Consider the following 17,880-nt stretch of genomic DNA (forward strand, 5'->3'; position numbering starts at 1 on the left):
ATCACAAGATGCCGTTCTTCAATTTTTTTTACTCAAATGAGGAGGGAAGGAGATGTTTCAAATCTAGGATTATTCAATCACTAGGAAATCTATCATTAGGAGGTTAAGCATCTGTTGATATTTTACTTTTTGTCTGGACTCTGCATTCTGTCCATCTTGCCATTGATTTTTTTCCCCCATGAAGAGATCAGAGTTTCTCAAAGAGTGATGCAAGGAGCTGCAGAGGCTGGAATCTTTTGTAGAACTGTGCTGGAGTCTAAAGAAAGGTCTCGACCTAAAACGTCATCATTCCTTCCCCCGAGAGATGCAGCTTGTCCTGCTGAATTACCCCAGCATTTTATGTCTATTTGCTGGAGTAAATCAGTGGGTCAGGCACCATCTCTGTAGGACATGGATAGGTGATGTTTCAGGTCTAAAGAAGGGTCCCCACCCAAAACATCACCTATCCATCCATATCCTCCAGAGATGCTGCCTGATCCGCTGAGTTACTCCAGCACTCTGTAAAATGCCACCTATCCATGTCGTCCAGAGATGCTGCCTGACCCGCTAAGTTACTCAGAAATGTTAGTTGCTCCCTTAAGAGTGAACTAGTCAATCCAATGTTGTGCTACCGAGCAGTTTCTTCCAGGTCCTTCTCCTTGGTGACAACCAATAAGAAGTATTCAGCCATATTCTCCAGCTCCACATGTAGATTGCTCTGTTGGTCCTTAAAGTCCTTTCTTCAGCTACATTCGTGCTCCTAATATCCTCATAGAATGACTTAAGATTCCCCTTAAACTAACCGCCAAGAATATTTCACCACCTCATTTTACACTCCCGATTTCCTTCACCTTTTATATTCTCAAGGGACTCGCTTAATTGTTGGGCCACAGACCTGCCATACACTTCCTTGCTTTTAAACCTTCTATAAACGTTGACTTTCCAGATTCCTTAATCTTGCCCATCTTTTCCTTTCACTTTTACCAGAACATGCTGTCCCTGAACTCTTGCTAACTCTCTTAAATAGGAGCCCACATGTCAAACATTGTTTCACCCACAAGCATCAGCTGCCAATCGACTGGAAGAGGCTAAATCTGATATGGTGGAAGGTTTACTCAACATTTCCGACCCATGTGCTGCATGTAAGGATGAAGTTACAATACTTAAACTGAAAAGGGTTGAGAAACCTTTGCAATGTTGCCATATCCCCATAGAGAAAACTAAACCCGTATCTAAGTAATAAATAAGAAAGTGAATATTAATAATTTCACAGCAGATAGGCATAAAGTGTTGGGTAGCAGGACAGGCAACATAAGAATGGGTGATGTTTTGGGTCAAGACCCTTCTTCAGACTGTGGTGAAGAAAGGTCTCAACCCAAAACGTCACTCATACCTTCTATCCAGACACACTGACTGTCCCACTGAGTTACTCCAGTATTTTGTGCCCATCTATGTTTCTATGTCTATGTTTCTATGAACCAGCACCTGCAGTTCCTTCCTACACATTGGGTTAACACTTCAGTTGTGGATGGAGATATTTCATCTGCAGAAAGCCCGATTGTGAATTTGTACAATTCTGTTTTTCTTTCACATTTCCAGCACTGCAGCTCTGCCTCTCCTTCTGGTACACTCTGCACCTTTTTATTCCTTAAAGAAATGGTTTGTCAATCTCACGCCCACATGGATGAGAGGAAATAACCTTCTCCAGCAGAAAAATAGCAATCAAAGTAGTCTGAAACATCAAAATTTGCAAGATTCAGCTGCCTCAGCCCAAGAGGTACTGAGTTGTCCCAGAACCACTGGTTGGTGGTTCTTGTCCCACAGGGTAACCCACCTTTCTCAGGGTGGGAGATTGCAACCTTCACGTGGTCCGCCCTGTTTCAACCAATGCAATCAACCTGGCAATCAAATAAGATCAAATAGAACAAGTTGTCCTACAACTTTAGGCTGTGCACGCCATATGCAAGAAGAAGATCCTCCTTTCTCCACCGTTACTACAATTAGTCTGAAGAAGGATCCCGACTGGAATCGCCTATCCACGTCTTGACCTGAAATGTCTCACCCATTCCTTCTCTCCACAGATGCTGCCTGTCCTGCTGAGTTACTCCAGCATTTTGTGCCTATCCAGGTCTTCCAGATACGCCGACTGCCCAGCTGAGTTACTCCAGCGCTTTGTTTTTTGTTGTAAACCAGCATCTGCAGATCCTTGTATCTACATCCTATTGTACAAATTACTCTGCTTCTATATAGTTGACAGCAGACTCTGACGTGAGCTACTTGACTGAAACATTAAGCTAAACTGCAATGAGAGCATCTCTCTTTTTATTTCTGCTACAAGAATCGTTTGATGAAAGATTTTCACAGTATTTACTCCAATGTCCAGCAGATAATAATATACAGAGAGTACCAGTAATTGATGTTAATTGAAAGCAGATGCTTGCTACTTAAAGATATGATGATCTATTTGTCAACCAGCTGGTGTTTTCTTGATCAGTCCTTGATTAACATTAACTTTTGTTTTGCTTTTCTTCAATCAAAATCTCGTTCAAATATCTTAACACAGTGACCCAATGTTTTTACTTGTTTGATTTAGCCAGCTCAATTAAAATGATTTGTTTGCTTTAATAACTAATTCTACACAGTCACATAATTTGAATTGCTTTCAAAAATGTATACAAGACATATTAAACTTTTTTTCTAAGCCCTTAAATTATCAGGATTAGACCATGTTCCTGTTGGTAAAAAAAAACCCTTAACAATATGTTCATAGTTTCAGGATACAACATGCCTTTCTTTGGAACAGAGAGAACAAGTTCCACCACTCGACAGTTCTGGTCATCAGACACATGGTGGTGCAGTGGTAGAATTGTTGCCTTATGGCGCCAGAGACCCAGGCTCAAACCCGACTATGGGTGCTTATCTGTACAGAGATTGTACATTCTACCCATGACCTGCGTGGGGTTTCCCCGGGATCTCCGGTTTCCTCCCGCAAGACGTACAGATTTGTAGGTAATTTGTAAATTGTCCCTTGTGTGCATAGGATAGTGTTAACGTGCAGGGATCGCTGGACGGCATGGACTCGATGGGCCGAAGGGCCTCTTTCCACACTGTATCTCTAAAATAAACTAAACTAAAATCAGATCATCGCCTTAACAATGTTGTCAATGCAAGAAGCCAAATGTGTCCATCGAATGTTTGCATAGTGATGAATGCCTGATGCCTCTGTGAAAGTTTTAGTTTTTCACAGCAGGAGGCACTGTCAATAGTTAATGGTGTCCTGGGAAACCACTCAGCTAGCATATAAATAGTTCATGCAATCCACTGCCTTTGGCACAACGTACTGACTGCTGATGAAGATCCTCCCTACAAAGAGCTCGTCTGACATCTCACTATAATTCTAGTTTTGTTTTGTTGCACACAATGAGAATGATCTTTTGCTTTAGATGCAGACTAATCTCATGGCAAGGAGGAAAACAAGTGGGTAACTGTAACAGACTACTTAGCATCAAGCTCCAATAAATGGGCATTTACTGAGAAAAATACCATGCTGAGGGAGAAACATATATTCAGGAAGTTTCATGCATACTGTGGCATTATTTCTAAATAAACTTTATTAATCCATTATCTAGAAAGCAAACCAAAATATAGCTGTTTAAAAACTCTGCCGTTTGTGTAAATGATTAATGGTTGAATCAATATATTGTTTAATTCAGTAACTTATACACTTTGTTAAACACCATTCATAAATGATGGCGATTTATAAAATATATAAATAATACTATCAGAGACTTACGTTAACTAACAATTGTAGAAGTTTACAGAATGACTGAATCACAGGCGGCCATGTGGGCCATACGCAAGAGCTGGCAACTAGTTGTGGCAGTCCCATACCCGTCTCCACCCAATTGCAAACCACGTATTTTGGAATACTTGCCGAGCTTCCTGTCGAATGCCAGGATTAAAGCTGCATCCATTACTACACCTGACCCACCCAAGATGCAAAACTAAATTCTTCATCCAACCTGGGATTTGTATGCCAATCACCTTCACTCCACGTCCCATAGTTGAAACGTTCTGCCAATGGAATGTTTCTATTTACCTACTGTATCGGTACTATTAGCGATTGCAGATTAGTTTGTAAATCTGCATTTTCCAAATCCGGGAAACAGACTCAGTGTGTTTACTAGATCTATTCCTCTCATGGTTTTGGACACGTTGAGAATACTTTGATACATTGCTCTGAGTTGTATTTACATCTCACATGTGGCTGAGTGTACAACCTAACATCGCACGGCTTGCCTTACCAAACCACATCGCAGTTCCTCTCAAGCGGTATGGTTGCAATAATATTGGCAACTGAAGGACCCGCACAACCATGTTTTGTCTTCAAAACTAATATGGGTTGCAGGATATGTGCATGAAAATTGCTGAAAGCTTTTTTTTACTCCATCCATGAAATTGGATTGAAAAATGCGTAGAAATAAATTCAGCTTAGGACTGGGAATTGGGGAATGGATCACTAGTTAGCCTAATAAGGGCAAATCAATTTTCTATATGCATTTAAGAGGTTTAAAAAAAAAAAAAATTAAAAAAAATTGGCATCACTGTTTAATGTAAATAAATTAATTTTGCAAATTACTTTAATGTTAGCTTGAAATTTTTATGGTTCAATAAATTTGAGGTTTTACTTATTTGTATTTTGGAAAGTGAAAAATCTCCCATCCTTAATCTAAGTTTTGTGTTCAACCGCTGATAAGAATGTGTTTGTGGACATTTATTCTGAATGGATTTTTAAAAACCATATGGTAAATGGAAAGGTGCACCATTTTCCATTTCTTTCTTCAAAATAAGAAACATGTCCAGTATTTAAAAAAAGGTTCTCAGACCATGCTGTCACGATTTAGGAATCAGATGAGCAGAGAGCGAGGGAGATCCCTGTAGTAGAGGGGAGATTAGAATCGTGAAGATACAGGGCAACAGTGCCACCACTTGCGTGGTCCTGCAATTACAAGCAGCAAAGTGAACAAAGGAATTTAAAGCAGAAATATTGATCGCATGAATAGGGATAATTACGGTGGCACAGGCGTACAAAAGCCATCTTTAATACTGCTCATTAATATATTTGTAGAAGAGTAGAGTGCAATATCTTCTTAGTAATGTGGTCTGACTGAAATACTCCAGCCAACACACTGACCAGAAATTTCAGGATCAGTGAATTTCTGACCCAGAGATGAAACATTGTAGGGTGTAAACATTGTAAGCTTGACGGTACACAATAAAGCTGGAGAAACTCAGTGGGTGCAGCAGCATCTATGGAGCGAAGGAAATAGGCAACGTTTCAGGCCGAAACCCTTCTTCAGACTGATCAGGGGTGGGGGGGGGGGGGGGGACAAGAAAGGAAAAAAGAGGAGGAGCCCGAAGGCTGGGGGATGGGAGGTGACAGCAGGAGGGCTGAGGAAGGGGAGGAGACAGCAAGGACCAACAAAATTGGGAGAATTTGATGTTCATGCCCCCAGGATGCAGACTGGGAGGTAAAGGGACAAGTGTTACATCTCTTGCGGTTGCAAGGGAAAGTGCCCGGGGAGGAAGTGGTACGAGAGGGAAGGGAAGAATTGACAAGGGAGTTATGGAGGGAGCGGTCTTTGAGGAAGGCAGATAGGGGGGGAGATGGGAAGATGTGGCGAGTGGTGGGGTCATGTTGGAGGTGGCGAAACTGACGGAGGATTACTTGTTGTAATTACTTGTTGTAAGCTTGACTATCTGCAAGTATCAGAAGGGATAATATAATACAACTGTAATTCAGATATAACTAAAACAAGGGATAAATGTACACAATATTCCTGGTATAGAAATTGAGATTACAAAGAAAATAGGTGCAGGAGTAGGCCATTCGGCCCTTTGAGCCAGCACCTCCATTCAATATGATCATGGCGAATCATCCAAAATCAGTATCCCGTTCCTGCTTTCTCCCCATATGCCTAAATTCCGTAGGTAAACACAAAATGCTGGAGTAACTCAGTGGGTCAGACAGCATCTCGGGAGAGAAGAAATGGTTAACGTTTCGGGTCGAGACCCTTCTTTAGAACCCGACCCAACTCATGTTACCCATTCCTTCTCTCCAAAGACGCTGCCTGTCCAGCTGAGTTACTTCAGCTTTTTGTGTCGATCTTCGGTGTAAACCAGCATCTGCAGTTCCTTCCTACACACTAGATATTTCTGAGGATTTGGCTATAATCTTGCAATCCTTGAACCAACAGGTAGCTGAAGAGCTAAAGGACAACAAATGTTAGATCCCTTTCCAATAAGTAAAGCTTCATGTCAGTTACACATAACCCGAGACAAAATCAATTTAAGCTTGGACATAGGTAGACAAAAATGCTGGAGAAATTCAGTGGGTGAGGCAGCATCTGTGGAGCGAAGGAAATAGGCAACGTTTCGGGTCAAGACCCTTCTTCAGACTGAAGAATTATAAGTTATGATGCTTGGCTACAAAAATGACCAAGGTACAGAATGCCTATTGTAGTAATGAACAGTTTTCTCAGTCTGGAGGGAACCTTCCAACTGTGATCATTAAAGATCAGTATTGAGTAATCAGTATTGCTATAGGGATAGAAAATCACTATTTACTGATACATACCTAGAAAGTCTACAGGGAAAGCTTCAAGCATTTCAACTTACAAAATCCTGATCATTGAGAATATAGTAAAGGGCATTGGGAGGCTATAGGCAAACTTTTCCCAGTAACAAACAAATGCTGTCAAACAATATTCTACATTTTGGTATTTTTCTTCTTGTACGACTTGTGTACATGTGTATGGCTGGATTATATTAATGTATAATATGATTTATCTGGGTAGTGCATTAACAAAGGCTTTTCGCTGTATCTTGGTACAGGTGACAAAAGTGAACCAATGCTAGTAAAATGTAGACATATTTACAACTCCTCATTGGTTGGGTTGGGTCTGTTCCAGAATATATTACAAAGATCAGCTCTAATGCATCCATATCCTTCACAATTATCTCGTCTCTTGGCTTAGGGTGCTGGCCATCATTACCAGCAGATTAGGCTCTTTAATTTCTCTATTTCTTCATCGTTATTAATATTTAAACAAGATGCTCACTGCCATTAGAGCTTAGGTTCCTGAATACATCTTGTCCATTCACTAGGTCCCAAGTTCAACGCAGACCTCCTGGCTTTGTGGAACTTACAAACTCTCCCTTTAATTATTTTGATTTCCCCCTCAGTGCTCTGGTTTCCTCTAAGTCACCCCTGATAGAGTTGGGATGCAGTGGGGCCAGGGTGGAGTTGGGATGCAGTGGGGCCAGGGTGGAGTTGGGATGCAGTGGGGCCAGGGTGGAGTTGGGATGCAGTGGGGCCAGGGCGGAGTTGATGGTGGGGCCAGGGCGGAGTTGATGGGCATGTGAGAAGGAGTGGGTTATGGGGAAATAATAGGGGAAAGGGACTGATGGTTTTTTGCTCTGAGAGACAGAATAGAACCAAATGTCACTCTTCCCACCTCTCCCTATTTCTGAAATCTTCAGCAGTTCTCCAAACCAGTGGGATAGTGAGGTTTTCCACGGCATGCTGAGGCCTTCTGGTTTGCCACAGCAGAGATGGCAATGCTTTCATTAGGTCAGATTTTCCTCTCTAAACCTTTCTCCGTCTCAACGTTTCTTTAAATTGTTTTTGTTTAAGTCTCTTTGTCCAAGTTTTTGTTGTCTTCTCTAACAATCTCTTTGCGTTTATCTTCAGTGATGGCACACCTTCCAAAGATGAAGATTATGTTGTTGTTGCAGTGGCTGCTGCAACACATTATTTTAGGTTGAAGATAGACACAAAAAACTAGAGTAACTCAGCTGGTCAGGCAGCATCTCTGGAGAAAAGGAATAGGTGAAGTTTCGAGATCCTTCCTTGACCCGAAACATTAACTATTCTTGAATTACTTCAGTCTATCTTTGGTGTAAACCCGAGTCTGCAGTCCTTCTTAAACATCCTCTTAGGTTTCCTTGAAGAACAATTTCTCAAGCCTGCTCATCAAAAAATGACCAAAGTACCTGAAATTAATAGAAATTATTCAATAACTAGCAGAACTGTAAAACCTTCATTCAAGATGGATAATAATGAGATATTTAGTTGTACTAGTGAAGGTTATTAACTTCATGAGCAATCCAGCATTAAAGATTTTATGGTCTTATTTTCCTGGACTGGTAGAGTTAAAGCATTTGGCGCTCCGTTATTTGCGACGTGTGCTATTTGCTCAGCCGTTTGTTTGTAGACTGCCTTGAGTCGAAAGGTAAATGCACAGTTTGGTGAATTCAGAGCAAGTGGAGCTGTTGCTGGTGGCTAGTGCTGTCTTTACGGAAGCATAAGAAAGAACAAATATAAAAGGAATACAAAACATGTGTAAGAATAACTTTTTAACGTGGTGACAAAAAGTACAGAGAAGAAACATCGTTATCAGAAACATTACCATATCAATAGAGGTTGCAAGTCGAACTTTGGTTTCTCTTTCAAAGAGCAACATGAATGTCCTCTACCAACAAGTCTCCCAGGTAACTGTTTTGACTGAAAACAGTGCCGTGAACTGGAGGAGTCACATATGAATTTGTCTTTTGCTGATAGATGTACCCAGATTGCACAGAGTTTAATTTTGAAGCTTGTTAGGTCATCTGTTGTTCGCACTATACGGAGTAAGGAGAAATGTCTATGCATACAGCATCTCCTAATGACCAAACCAGGAGAATTTTCCATAAAGCAGAACCACACCGAACGGCTTTGGTACTTAAATACGTGAAAAAAGTGAACACACTTAAAGGAACTGAACGTATCAAATGTTTTGCATCAGAAATCTGGGGAAAAGGCTCATCCTACAAAATTAGCTTTCTTTATTAAAGGAGTTTAAACAACTAAATCTTTGTTGAGTTTTAACATGAAAGACACTACAGAGGAAACCTGTAAAAACATCAACCATTCTATCTTGGCTTCACTACTCCAATGCATTATTGGTTGGTCTCTCCCTCCAACCATCTGTAAACCTGGTTATGGATAACTCCGCTGTCATGTGTAAATTGCCCCAGTCCAATTCATCCATCAACATTGTGCTCACTGAGATATCTGGGACCTCAGCATAAAGATTTGGAGTTTAAAATTCTCATTGTTGTTTTTAACTGCCTTCGTGTCCAGCAATGAAGTTCATCCCTAAAACACAATGAGACAACTGCTGTCCTCCAATTCTAGACCTTGGACAACTAGGAAATTAATCAATCCTTTCCTGCACCTGCAAGTTTGCAACATATAATTACTACCATCCTAAACACAGGCAATGTTACCCACCACTCTCCCGCTCTCTCCAATATCTTCTTTAAAATATTTAAATATTTAAAACCTCCCTATTTAAGCCATTTGAGGTTTTATATCAAGTTTTGTCTACCAGCAGATTTATGAGGTGATTTGAGAACTCTTGCATCTTTCAAGAGCCGTGTAGATAAAAATGACATGCTTCCTACATCTGCAGCTTTTTTGATTTGCATTATATAAAAATGACTGAAATTAAATTAGCTTAGATCATCCTTGTAAAATCTACAACGGGCCAGATTGGTTGAAGTGCTTCATGTATTTTTTATGATTCAATAACTGATTTAAGGGAAGCAATTCAGTGACTTACAATTTAAGTATTAACTTTGTGACAGATAAATGTTTCTCTTTATAATATTAATTATAAATTATTTCCTTTAAGTTATATATTGTTTCATTCTCAAATTCCGGTACGCAACTCTCTTTAACAGGAGTCGGGCGCTTGCAAGAATGTTAAGTTGAATTGACGTCATTGGTTCTTAATAGACTCATGCACATGAAAAGTTGAACTGATGTCATTGGTTCTTAATAAGACTCATTTAATTGTCACATGAAAGCAAACTTTTTCAACATAAGGACACAACAGTGTAGCAGAGGTCCATCACATTGCTATGATGGAAGGCCAAATAAACTTATCCTCCACTGCACTCTTCCCCCCCCCCCCCCCCCCCCCCCCCCCCCCCCCCCCCCCCCCGATGAAAGTAAAATAGTAAAAGCACGATAGCCAAGGCCAAAAGCCACGCCTCAAAGAGGACGATAAGAGTGTGGATGATGTCCATAGGATACCCCGCAGCGAATAAATAGAGCCCTGAAAAGCTTCCCCCCAGGGACCCGCGGGCTCCCGCTATTCTGCCGTTGAAGCCTCCGCTTAACACAGAAATAGCAACCGCTCCACCCGCTAGGAACACGGAAGACCAGGTCCCCGGTTCTTTCCTGCTGGACCGCTCCTCGTTGCAGCCCCAACGATATCGGAAACCCGACGAGAAAAGGTCGGGTCTCCAGTGCAGGGAGAGATTTAAAAAAAGTTTCCCCCCACCCCCACCCCACCCCTCTGCCACACACACCCCAACAAAAAATAACAAAAACTACATAAAAACATAGACAGAAAATAATAAAACGCGGACAGACTGCAGAGGCCGCTGCTGACAAGAGTCGCGCCGCCCGCCGGAACAGCGAATAAATAATCTTTTGCTTAACACAGAAATAGAAAATAGGAACAGAAGAAGGTCATTACATTCTTTCAATCTGCTCTGCCATTCAGCAGTTGACCCTTTGCCCAACACCATATTCCTACTCCTTCCTTGTTCTCGATGATAACTTTATTGTCAGGCAGCATCTGTACAGGGCTAGAAAACACAAAATGCTGGAGTAACTCAGCGGGACAGGCAGCATCTCTGGAGAGAAGGAATGGGTGATGTTTCAGGTCGAGCCCCTTCTTCAGACTAGTCAGGGGAAAGTGAAACGAGAGAAATAGACAGTGATGTAGAGAGATATAGAACAAATGAATTAAATATATGCAAAAAAGTAATGATGATAAAGGAGAAAGGCTATTGTTAGCCGTTTGTTGTGTGAGAATGGGAACCTGGTGTGATTTGGGTGGGTGGGGGGGGGGAGATAGAGAGAGAGGGAATGCAGGGGTTACTTGAAGATTGAGAAATAAATATTTTGTTAAGAAAGAACTGCAGATGCTGGAAAAATGTAAGGTAGACAAAAATGCTGGAGAAACTCAGCGGGTTCTATGGAGAGAAGGAATAGGCAATGTTATGGGTCCTTCTGAAGAAAGGTCTCAACCCGAAACGTCGCCTATTTCTTCTCTCCATAGAAGCTGCCTCACCCGCTGAATTTCTCCAGCATTTTTGTCTACCTGAGAAATAAATATTCATTCATTTGTTCTATATCTCTCTTCATCACTGTCTATATCTCTTGTTTCCCTTTCCCCCGACTAGTCTGAAGAAGGGTCTCGACACAAAACGAAACGGAACGACACCCATTCCTTCTCTCCGGAGATTCTGCCTGTCCCTCTGAGATACTCCAGCATTTTGTGTCTATCTTCGGTTTAAACCAGCATCTGCAGTTCCTTCCTACACATTTGGTCTGTACAGAGCTGATCTATTCCACCTTACAATCCCTTCATACCCCAAAATCATCCTAATGAATCTTTTTGAACTGCATGCAATGATAATGAATTCTTCCATAGTTAGGGGCCCAAACATCTCACAATACTCTAGATATGGCCTCACTGGTGCCAATGCAGTAACATTTCCCTTCTAAAAATTACTTTAAGGATCCATTACATAATGTAACATTTTGCAATTAAATATTTAGAACTGGTTCACATGAGGCAGGATATTAAATATATAAATATCTTTCAATTTATGCCATAACATTTTCTGGCTAATCGAATAATGACAATCTATTTTTCCAAGCACTGGCTCATTAGTATTTACTTGGGTTTATCATGCTTGCGTTTCTGACTCATTCAGTGATAAGAGCATATTGAAATTTCCATTAACAACTGATTATCATTTCCCAATCTCACAAACTAGTTGCTTTCCCCCCCCCACAGATCTGAAATAGAACTAACTTTTTATATCCTAATTGAATAAGCTGCAGGAAATGAAAACACACATTTATCACAGTTTTACACATCAAAGCAAACCTGATAATAAAAACTTCAGTGTGTTAAATTCCATCTTATCACCACACCCACCAACACGGGCACCACACACGTTCACACACGCACACACATACACATGGAGAGACATACAAAGACACACAGACACACACTCAGACACAGACACACAACACACAGACAAAGACACACACACACAACACTCAGACACAAACACAAACTACATGCATACACATACACAGGATAAACATAATAAATAATCTCTAAATCGTGTAATACATGATCCTGACAGCGGTCCCTGAGAGGAAAAACAATGCAGCATTTGCAGAATTCACCAGGAAATAACTACACACCTTCTTTGATCCCTAGAGTGCAGATGGATAACCTAATACTAATACATAAATATTATTTCCTCAGTAGCAGGGTAGGTAATGTGGTGCTGGCCCATAATAAAGGCCAGATTTAACCTGTGGACTGCCCTAAGTTGGTTTATTGCGACCCAAGAGCAGTATGGTGAAGTGAGGAGGTCCAATGGAACCAATTTGACTTGTGGTTTTAATTTCTCTTGCAACTCGTGATAGGAAGCATTTGTCAGTGGGTACTAGAGGATGGCAAATCACGCTGGGTTTGGATTTCCATGTCCTACCACCTATTTGAATATGCTGACTCTATTATCGAGGCTTAGTTGTGAAGAATGGCCATTTTAAGTTAATAAATTAATGAGCTACAGTACCGTGAGTGCATGAACAAATATAGTATTCCCCAAGAGTAAAGTCTTACTGTGGTTATCCATAATGAGGGCTGAAATTAAACCGGCATGGATTGTGCTTTTAGCTAATTGAACATTTTAAGGATACAACAATACCGAATGCAATTTTGCAGTTATCAGCTTTTGCAGTTTAGATTTCTATGATATTTGAATAAAAATGAAATGTGCTTGAATATACGAAAACGACAATTAAGGTACAATGACCAGTTTAGGTGAGAAACTAAAGACAAATGTGAAGTTGCACATTTTGAGGTAATAAAAAATGAAAGGAAGTTCATCCTGAACTGGAGTTTCATAGATCAAATGAAGTTGATATTTAATATTGGGAACATAATTAAAACAAAGCATAAACTAACAACATCATGAGTATTATGTATACATTTTAAATACTTAAAACAAAAGGCTATGCTTAATGTTGAAAAAGCCACAATGTTTGTTGATAATTGGAGAACAGTATAAATCGTAAACAGTCCATGAAGTAGATTAAAGAACCAGAAAGAACATAATGAAGGTAGATTAGAATAAACTGAGAATACAAACATGATTCTTAAATATAAAGATTGAAAGGTAAAACAAAAGTGGAACTTTTCTGTACATACCATAATATAAATATCTTGGAGAGAGTATGAAAATCGTTTAAGTTGAATTGGATAAGTATATGACCAGGGAAAAGAGATTAGAGAAAATAACTCTATTTAATGATGTTGCAATTCTTAAAGAGCTGGCATTAACACGGACTATACCTGCCAAATAGCCTCACGCCAGACTACAACATTCAGCTATATAGCATATGGTAAACATTGTCCGCCCTGCCTTTGTAGAGAAGCAACACATTATTCAAGAGAATTTAAGTCTCTTTTGGCACTTCTGATCCTCTCTTATTGAGTAATTGCTGCCAAAGCAGGTTTTAAGACAGCCAAACAAACACATTATAGACCCTAAAATTAGTGCCTCAAAACTGCATAGCTATTAAACCATGCAAGTTTATCACTGACCAAATACAAATAATGAATGGTTCCCTCTAAACGTAGCCTTTGAAACGGTTTGTTTATCAAAATGTAAGAGGAAAAATAATTTTACCAAAAGACGTTAATTGAAAAATAAATATACAAATATATACACACATCTCTGTTATTACCCCTAATTACCATACAAGGTAGTAGGTTCTTGATTCTAAATTAAGGAGTATATACTGAGATCCCAGTGGATTTTTCACTGAATCTTTCATATTTATATATCCTCAATTTTAGACTTAACTGCAGATGAAGTCCCTATCACCACCCAAATTAACTAATCTCGTTACTTTTTAAACTGTGATTTTCTACTTTATTTAATCTTTCATGATGGTTGCAACTTCTCAGCTTAGTTTAGAGATACAGCGCAGAAACAGGCCCTTTGGCCCAACAAATCCGCGCAGACCGACAATCCCCCCACACTAACACTATCCTACATACACTAGGGACAATTTACAATGCGATGGAGACCAGAGCAATGTGTAGTCCAGCCTGTGTACTTATCTGCTTTTGAAATTAAATCAGAATATACTGTAAATAATCAAGCCAGGCATTAATATTGACCTCAAATATTAATTCAAATTCACCCTCCAAAGATGCTGATAACCTGTGAGATATTTCTAGCATTCTCTTTCTGCTTCAGACTTTGGTATAGTGTTATTTGTTTCTGAGTTCTATTAACATTGTTGTCAACCAATGTCCTCTGTGTTTTGTGCATCAATAGAACTAGAAAAATACTTCACTTTTAAATATATCGAATCAGACCCCAATCAAGGTAAACAAACTAGCCACTACAAGCAAGAAACAGCCACAGCTTTTTATCTGTTATGATGCTGAATTGGACGGTTGTATTGAATGGAAGGCACCAAGAACTAGCATTTTAATCTGGATTATGATATAAAAAAATAAAAGCAAAATTAATCTCATCAAATATAAGACTAATTTGGGGAGGTGAAACACAATCTCCTGCAAGAGAACCAGGAAAAGATTTGAATGGCCAATTATACAGAATATAAACATCAAAGTGCAAGACATTTGAACTGTGGAATAAGGAGTAAAGGGCCTGTCCCACTGGTGATTTTTTCAGCGACTGCCAGCATCATTGACTGACGTATAAGGTCATCGATAAATTTGAGGTATCACGCGGCGTGGTGACGTGTGACGCTTTCAAATGTCGCAACATTTTTTTTGTCGCTGCTGGATTTTGAAATGTTCAAAATGTTTTGGCGACATTGATACGACGCCGGCAGTCGCCGAAAAAATCATAAAGTGGGACAGGCCCTTAAGAGACAAACTTAATGTTACTGAACTTTTAAATTACAGGCACTGAAGAAAGCAATCAATTGTAGCTTGATTTGCAAGTGCCTTTATATTCAGACACATGCAGTGTGAACCTTTTTAATTGAATAAGGAGTTCTGATTCCAGGCTGGAAAATCCAGAATAACTTGTTTATCCCTGGGACCATAAACATCCAGGCATTTACATTCGTGTGGCTGTATGGTGACCACAAATTTCACTGTACCAATTGGTGCAATGTGACAATAAATGTCTCTTGTCTCTTGTCTTCCTTGGCTGCACTTTTCTTTGTGAAACATTTGCATGATCGCCTTGCAGACCAACTGTTTAAACTTGTAGGATAACACTTTATTATTGGAGGCGCCCTGACTGTAGCATTTTTGTGATTATGTCGTGTTTCTAGTGTTATAAAGTAACTTGTCTGTTGCTTTTGGTAGTACATGAAAGAAAGTCAGGAACTCATGAAGTTATTGAAAAAACTGGACTTGGTTTAAACAAATGTAAGTGTTTTTTCTTAATTGGAAAATCCTCCAGTGGTGCAGGGAAAGATTCAGTTGATTAACTCAACCGGAATTCTGTTTGGTTCCTTGTGTCAGCTGAGGGTCTTGCCCAGAGTCAAAAATGTTGTGTTCAGGTTCCACCCCAGAACAAATGTCCAAGATTTCTCTATCCTGTTAGAGGTTGGGCTGGAACTCCTTGGCAATGCTAGCAGTTGTAACAGAGTCACTAGTGTTTAGCCAAGTGAACAGGTGCAAGTTCGGGACTCAATCTCTCAAACATCAAATGTACTTTTGTTACCGAGTGCCCATTGACTGTGCTTGGTCTACTTAACTCAACACAGTTGCTGTCTGACCTGCTATATACCACTGATGACTTAAACTCGTATTGCAGTTTCCCCATATCTACAGCATTTCAAGTTTTTATTCCATGGGAGCAATGTCCACCATCTGGAAACAAAGGCTTGCATATAGAGTGGATGTGGAGAGGACGTTTCCACCAGTGGGAGAGTCTGCGACCAGAGGCCATGTACCTTTACAAAGGAGATGAGGAGGAATTTCTTGAGTCAGAGGATGGTGAATCTGTAGAATTCATTGCCATAGACGGCTGTGGTGACCAAGTCAATGGATATTTTTAAGGTGGAGATTGATAAGATTCTGGATTAATGAGGGTGTTGGGGGGTTAAGGCAGACTGCAGGAGAATGGGGTTGAGGGGAAAATAATGGGATTTAATGGTGGAGTAGACATGATGGGCCGGATGGCCTAATTCGACTCCTACAACTTATGACAAAAGTAGACTGAAATTTTATAAGGAAAAACTTTGCCATCCTTTTGCAAATTCTGTAAAAAAAAAACCAATATCACAGCAGATACTTAATAATAAAATCTTACCTAGCACATTGCCAACAGGTACTTCTTGTACATCTTCCAATTCTTTCCCCATTAGCAGATACAAGTCCTGAACCGTACAAGAACTCAGGTGTGGAATCAATAGCTCATCATCAGGCGAATAATTTTCAGGCAACTGAACAGAAAAATATCAATGAACACAAATGAGCAATCCACCTTCTGTAAAGCAGACCACTGTATACATTCGGGATAAAATACATCTATTGATAATGATAAATATAAATTCATACCGTGTTAATGAAATCACATTACATAATCTCACAGCTGTCAAATAACATATATTAATTCTATATTTTTTTGCAACACAAGATATAGGAGCAGAATTAGGCCACTGCCCATCGAGTCTACTCTGCCAACACAGGAGGCCACCATCAAAGGGCCGAATGGCCTCCTCCTGCACCTATTTTCTATGTTTCTATGACCCGAAACATCACCTAACCTTTGCTCCATATATGCTGCCTCACCCGCTGAGTTTCTCCAGCATTTTTGTCAGCCTTGATCTTACTGGCAGGACGACTGTTGCTGTTGTGTTTGCCTTATGGTCGACTACTTACATGAATCATTTGTTTTGTTCCATGTCGATATTGTGGTAGCAAAATGAGAAATGTCTCATGAAGCAAATGGAAGTGCACTTTTAACATGTTATTTATAGAGAAACAAAAAGTTGTGTTTTCAGAAATGTACGTTTTAGAAAAAATCCGTGCATATAAATTTAATTATGGAAACGACTTGCACAAGTATTTGGCACAAAATCTTGCGCAACGAGATGCATGTTCAATAATATAATGAATAATATTCCTCACCTGCCTGAGGATGTGTTACAATTACAATGTCTAAAAGACATTTGGACAGGCACATGGAAGGATTTAGTGGGAAATGGGCCAAATGCAGGCAAATGGGATTAGTTCAGGTAGAGACCTTGGTTGGCATGAGCAAATTGGTCTGCAGGGCCTGTTTCCACAGTGTATAAATCCTTGTTTATTTCTGCTGAATATGTTGTATCTTACCAGAACATAGGAGCACAAGAAACATACGAACACAAGGCCGACTGTCCCTTCACCCTGCTCCACTAATCATCCACTAATAGGCCAGAGTACCCATACCAATATCTTGTGTGCCTCACAAACCTCCACACACTGGAGCAGGTTAAGAGAAGAGAATACTTTGAGATGTTAAGATGACATTAAAAAGCCTCATGTTTGGCTTCTTATAACATAACCTCAACATCTGGCACATAACCCTGCATTCATTAATGAAAGCACATGGAGCATCTCAAGAAAAACATATTGCAATTTCTAAAATGAAAGGGTTTTGTGGTTTTGGAATGCTTTTCTCCATTTCTACAAGAACAACATTTAATAGAGCTATCATGGCATGCTTATGTGGATTGATACAATAACTAATAGGTGATGCATTGCCTTTAGAAAA

At 39.9% G+C, this 17,880-nt stretch overlaps 1 protein-coding gene across 1 annotated transcript in view; it reads right to left on the bottom strand.

Moving 5' to 3' along the window:
* efl1 (elongation factor like GTPase 1) overlaps positions 1-17,880 on the bottom strand; it is a 143,526-nt gene that overhangs the window by 60,397 nt on the left and 65,249 nt on the right. The window contains 1 exon segment of the mRNA XM_055661001.1: positions 16,435-16,567. Coding sequence (XP_055516976.1) covers positions 16,435-16,567 — 133 coding nt within the window.

This window comes from Leucoraja erinacea, chromosome 33 (genome assembly GCF_028641065.1).
Source record: "Leucoraja erinacea ecotype New England chromosome 33, Leri_hhj_1, whole genome shotgun sequence".
NCBI classification, from domain to species: Eukaryota; Metazoa; Chordata; class Chondrichthyes; order Rajiformes; family Rajidae; genus Leucoraja; species Leucoraja erinaceus.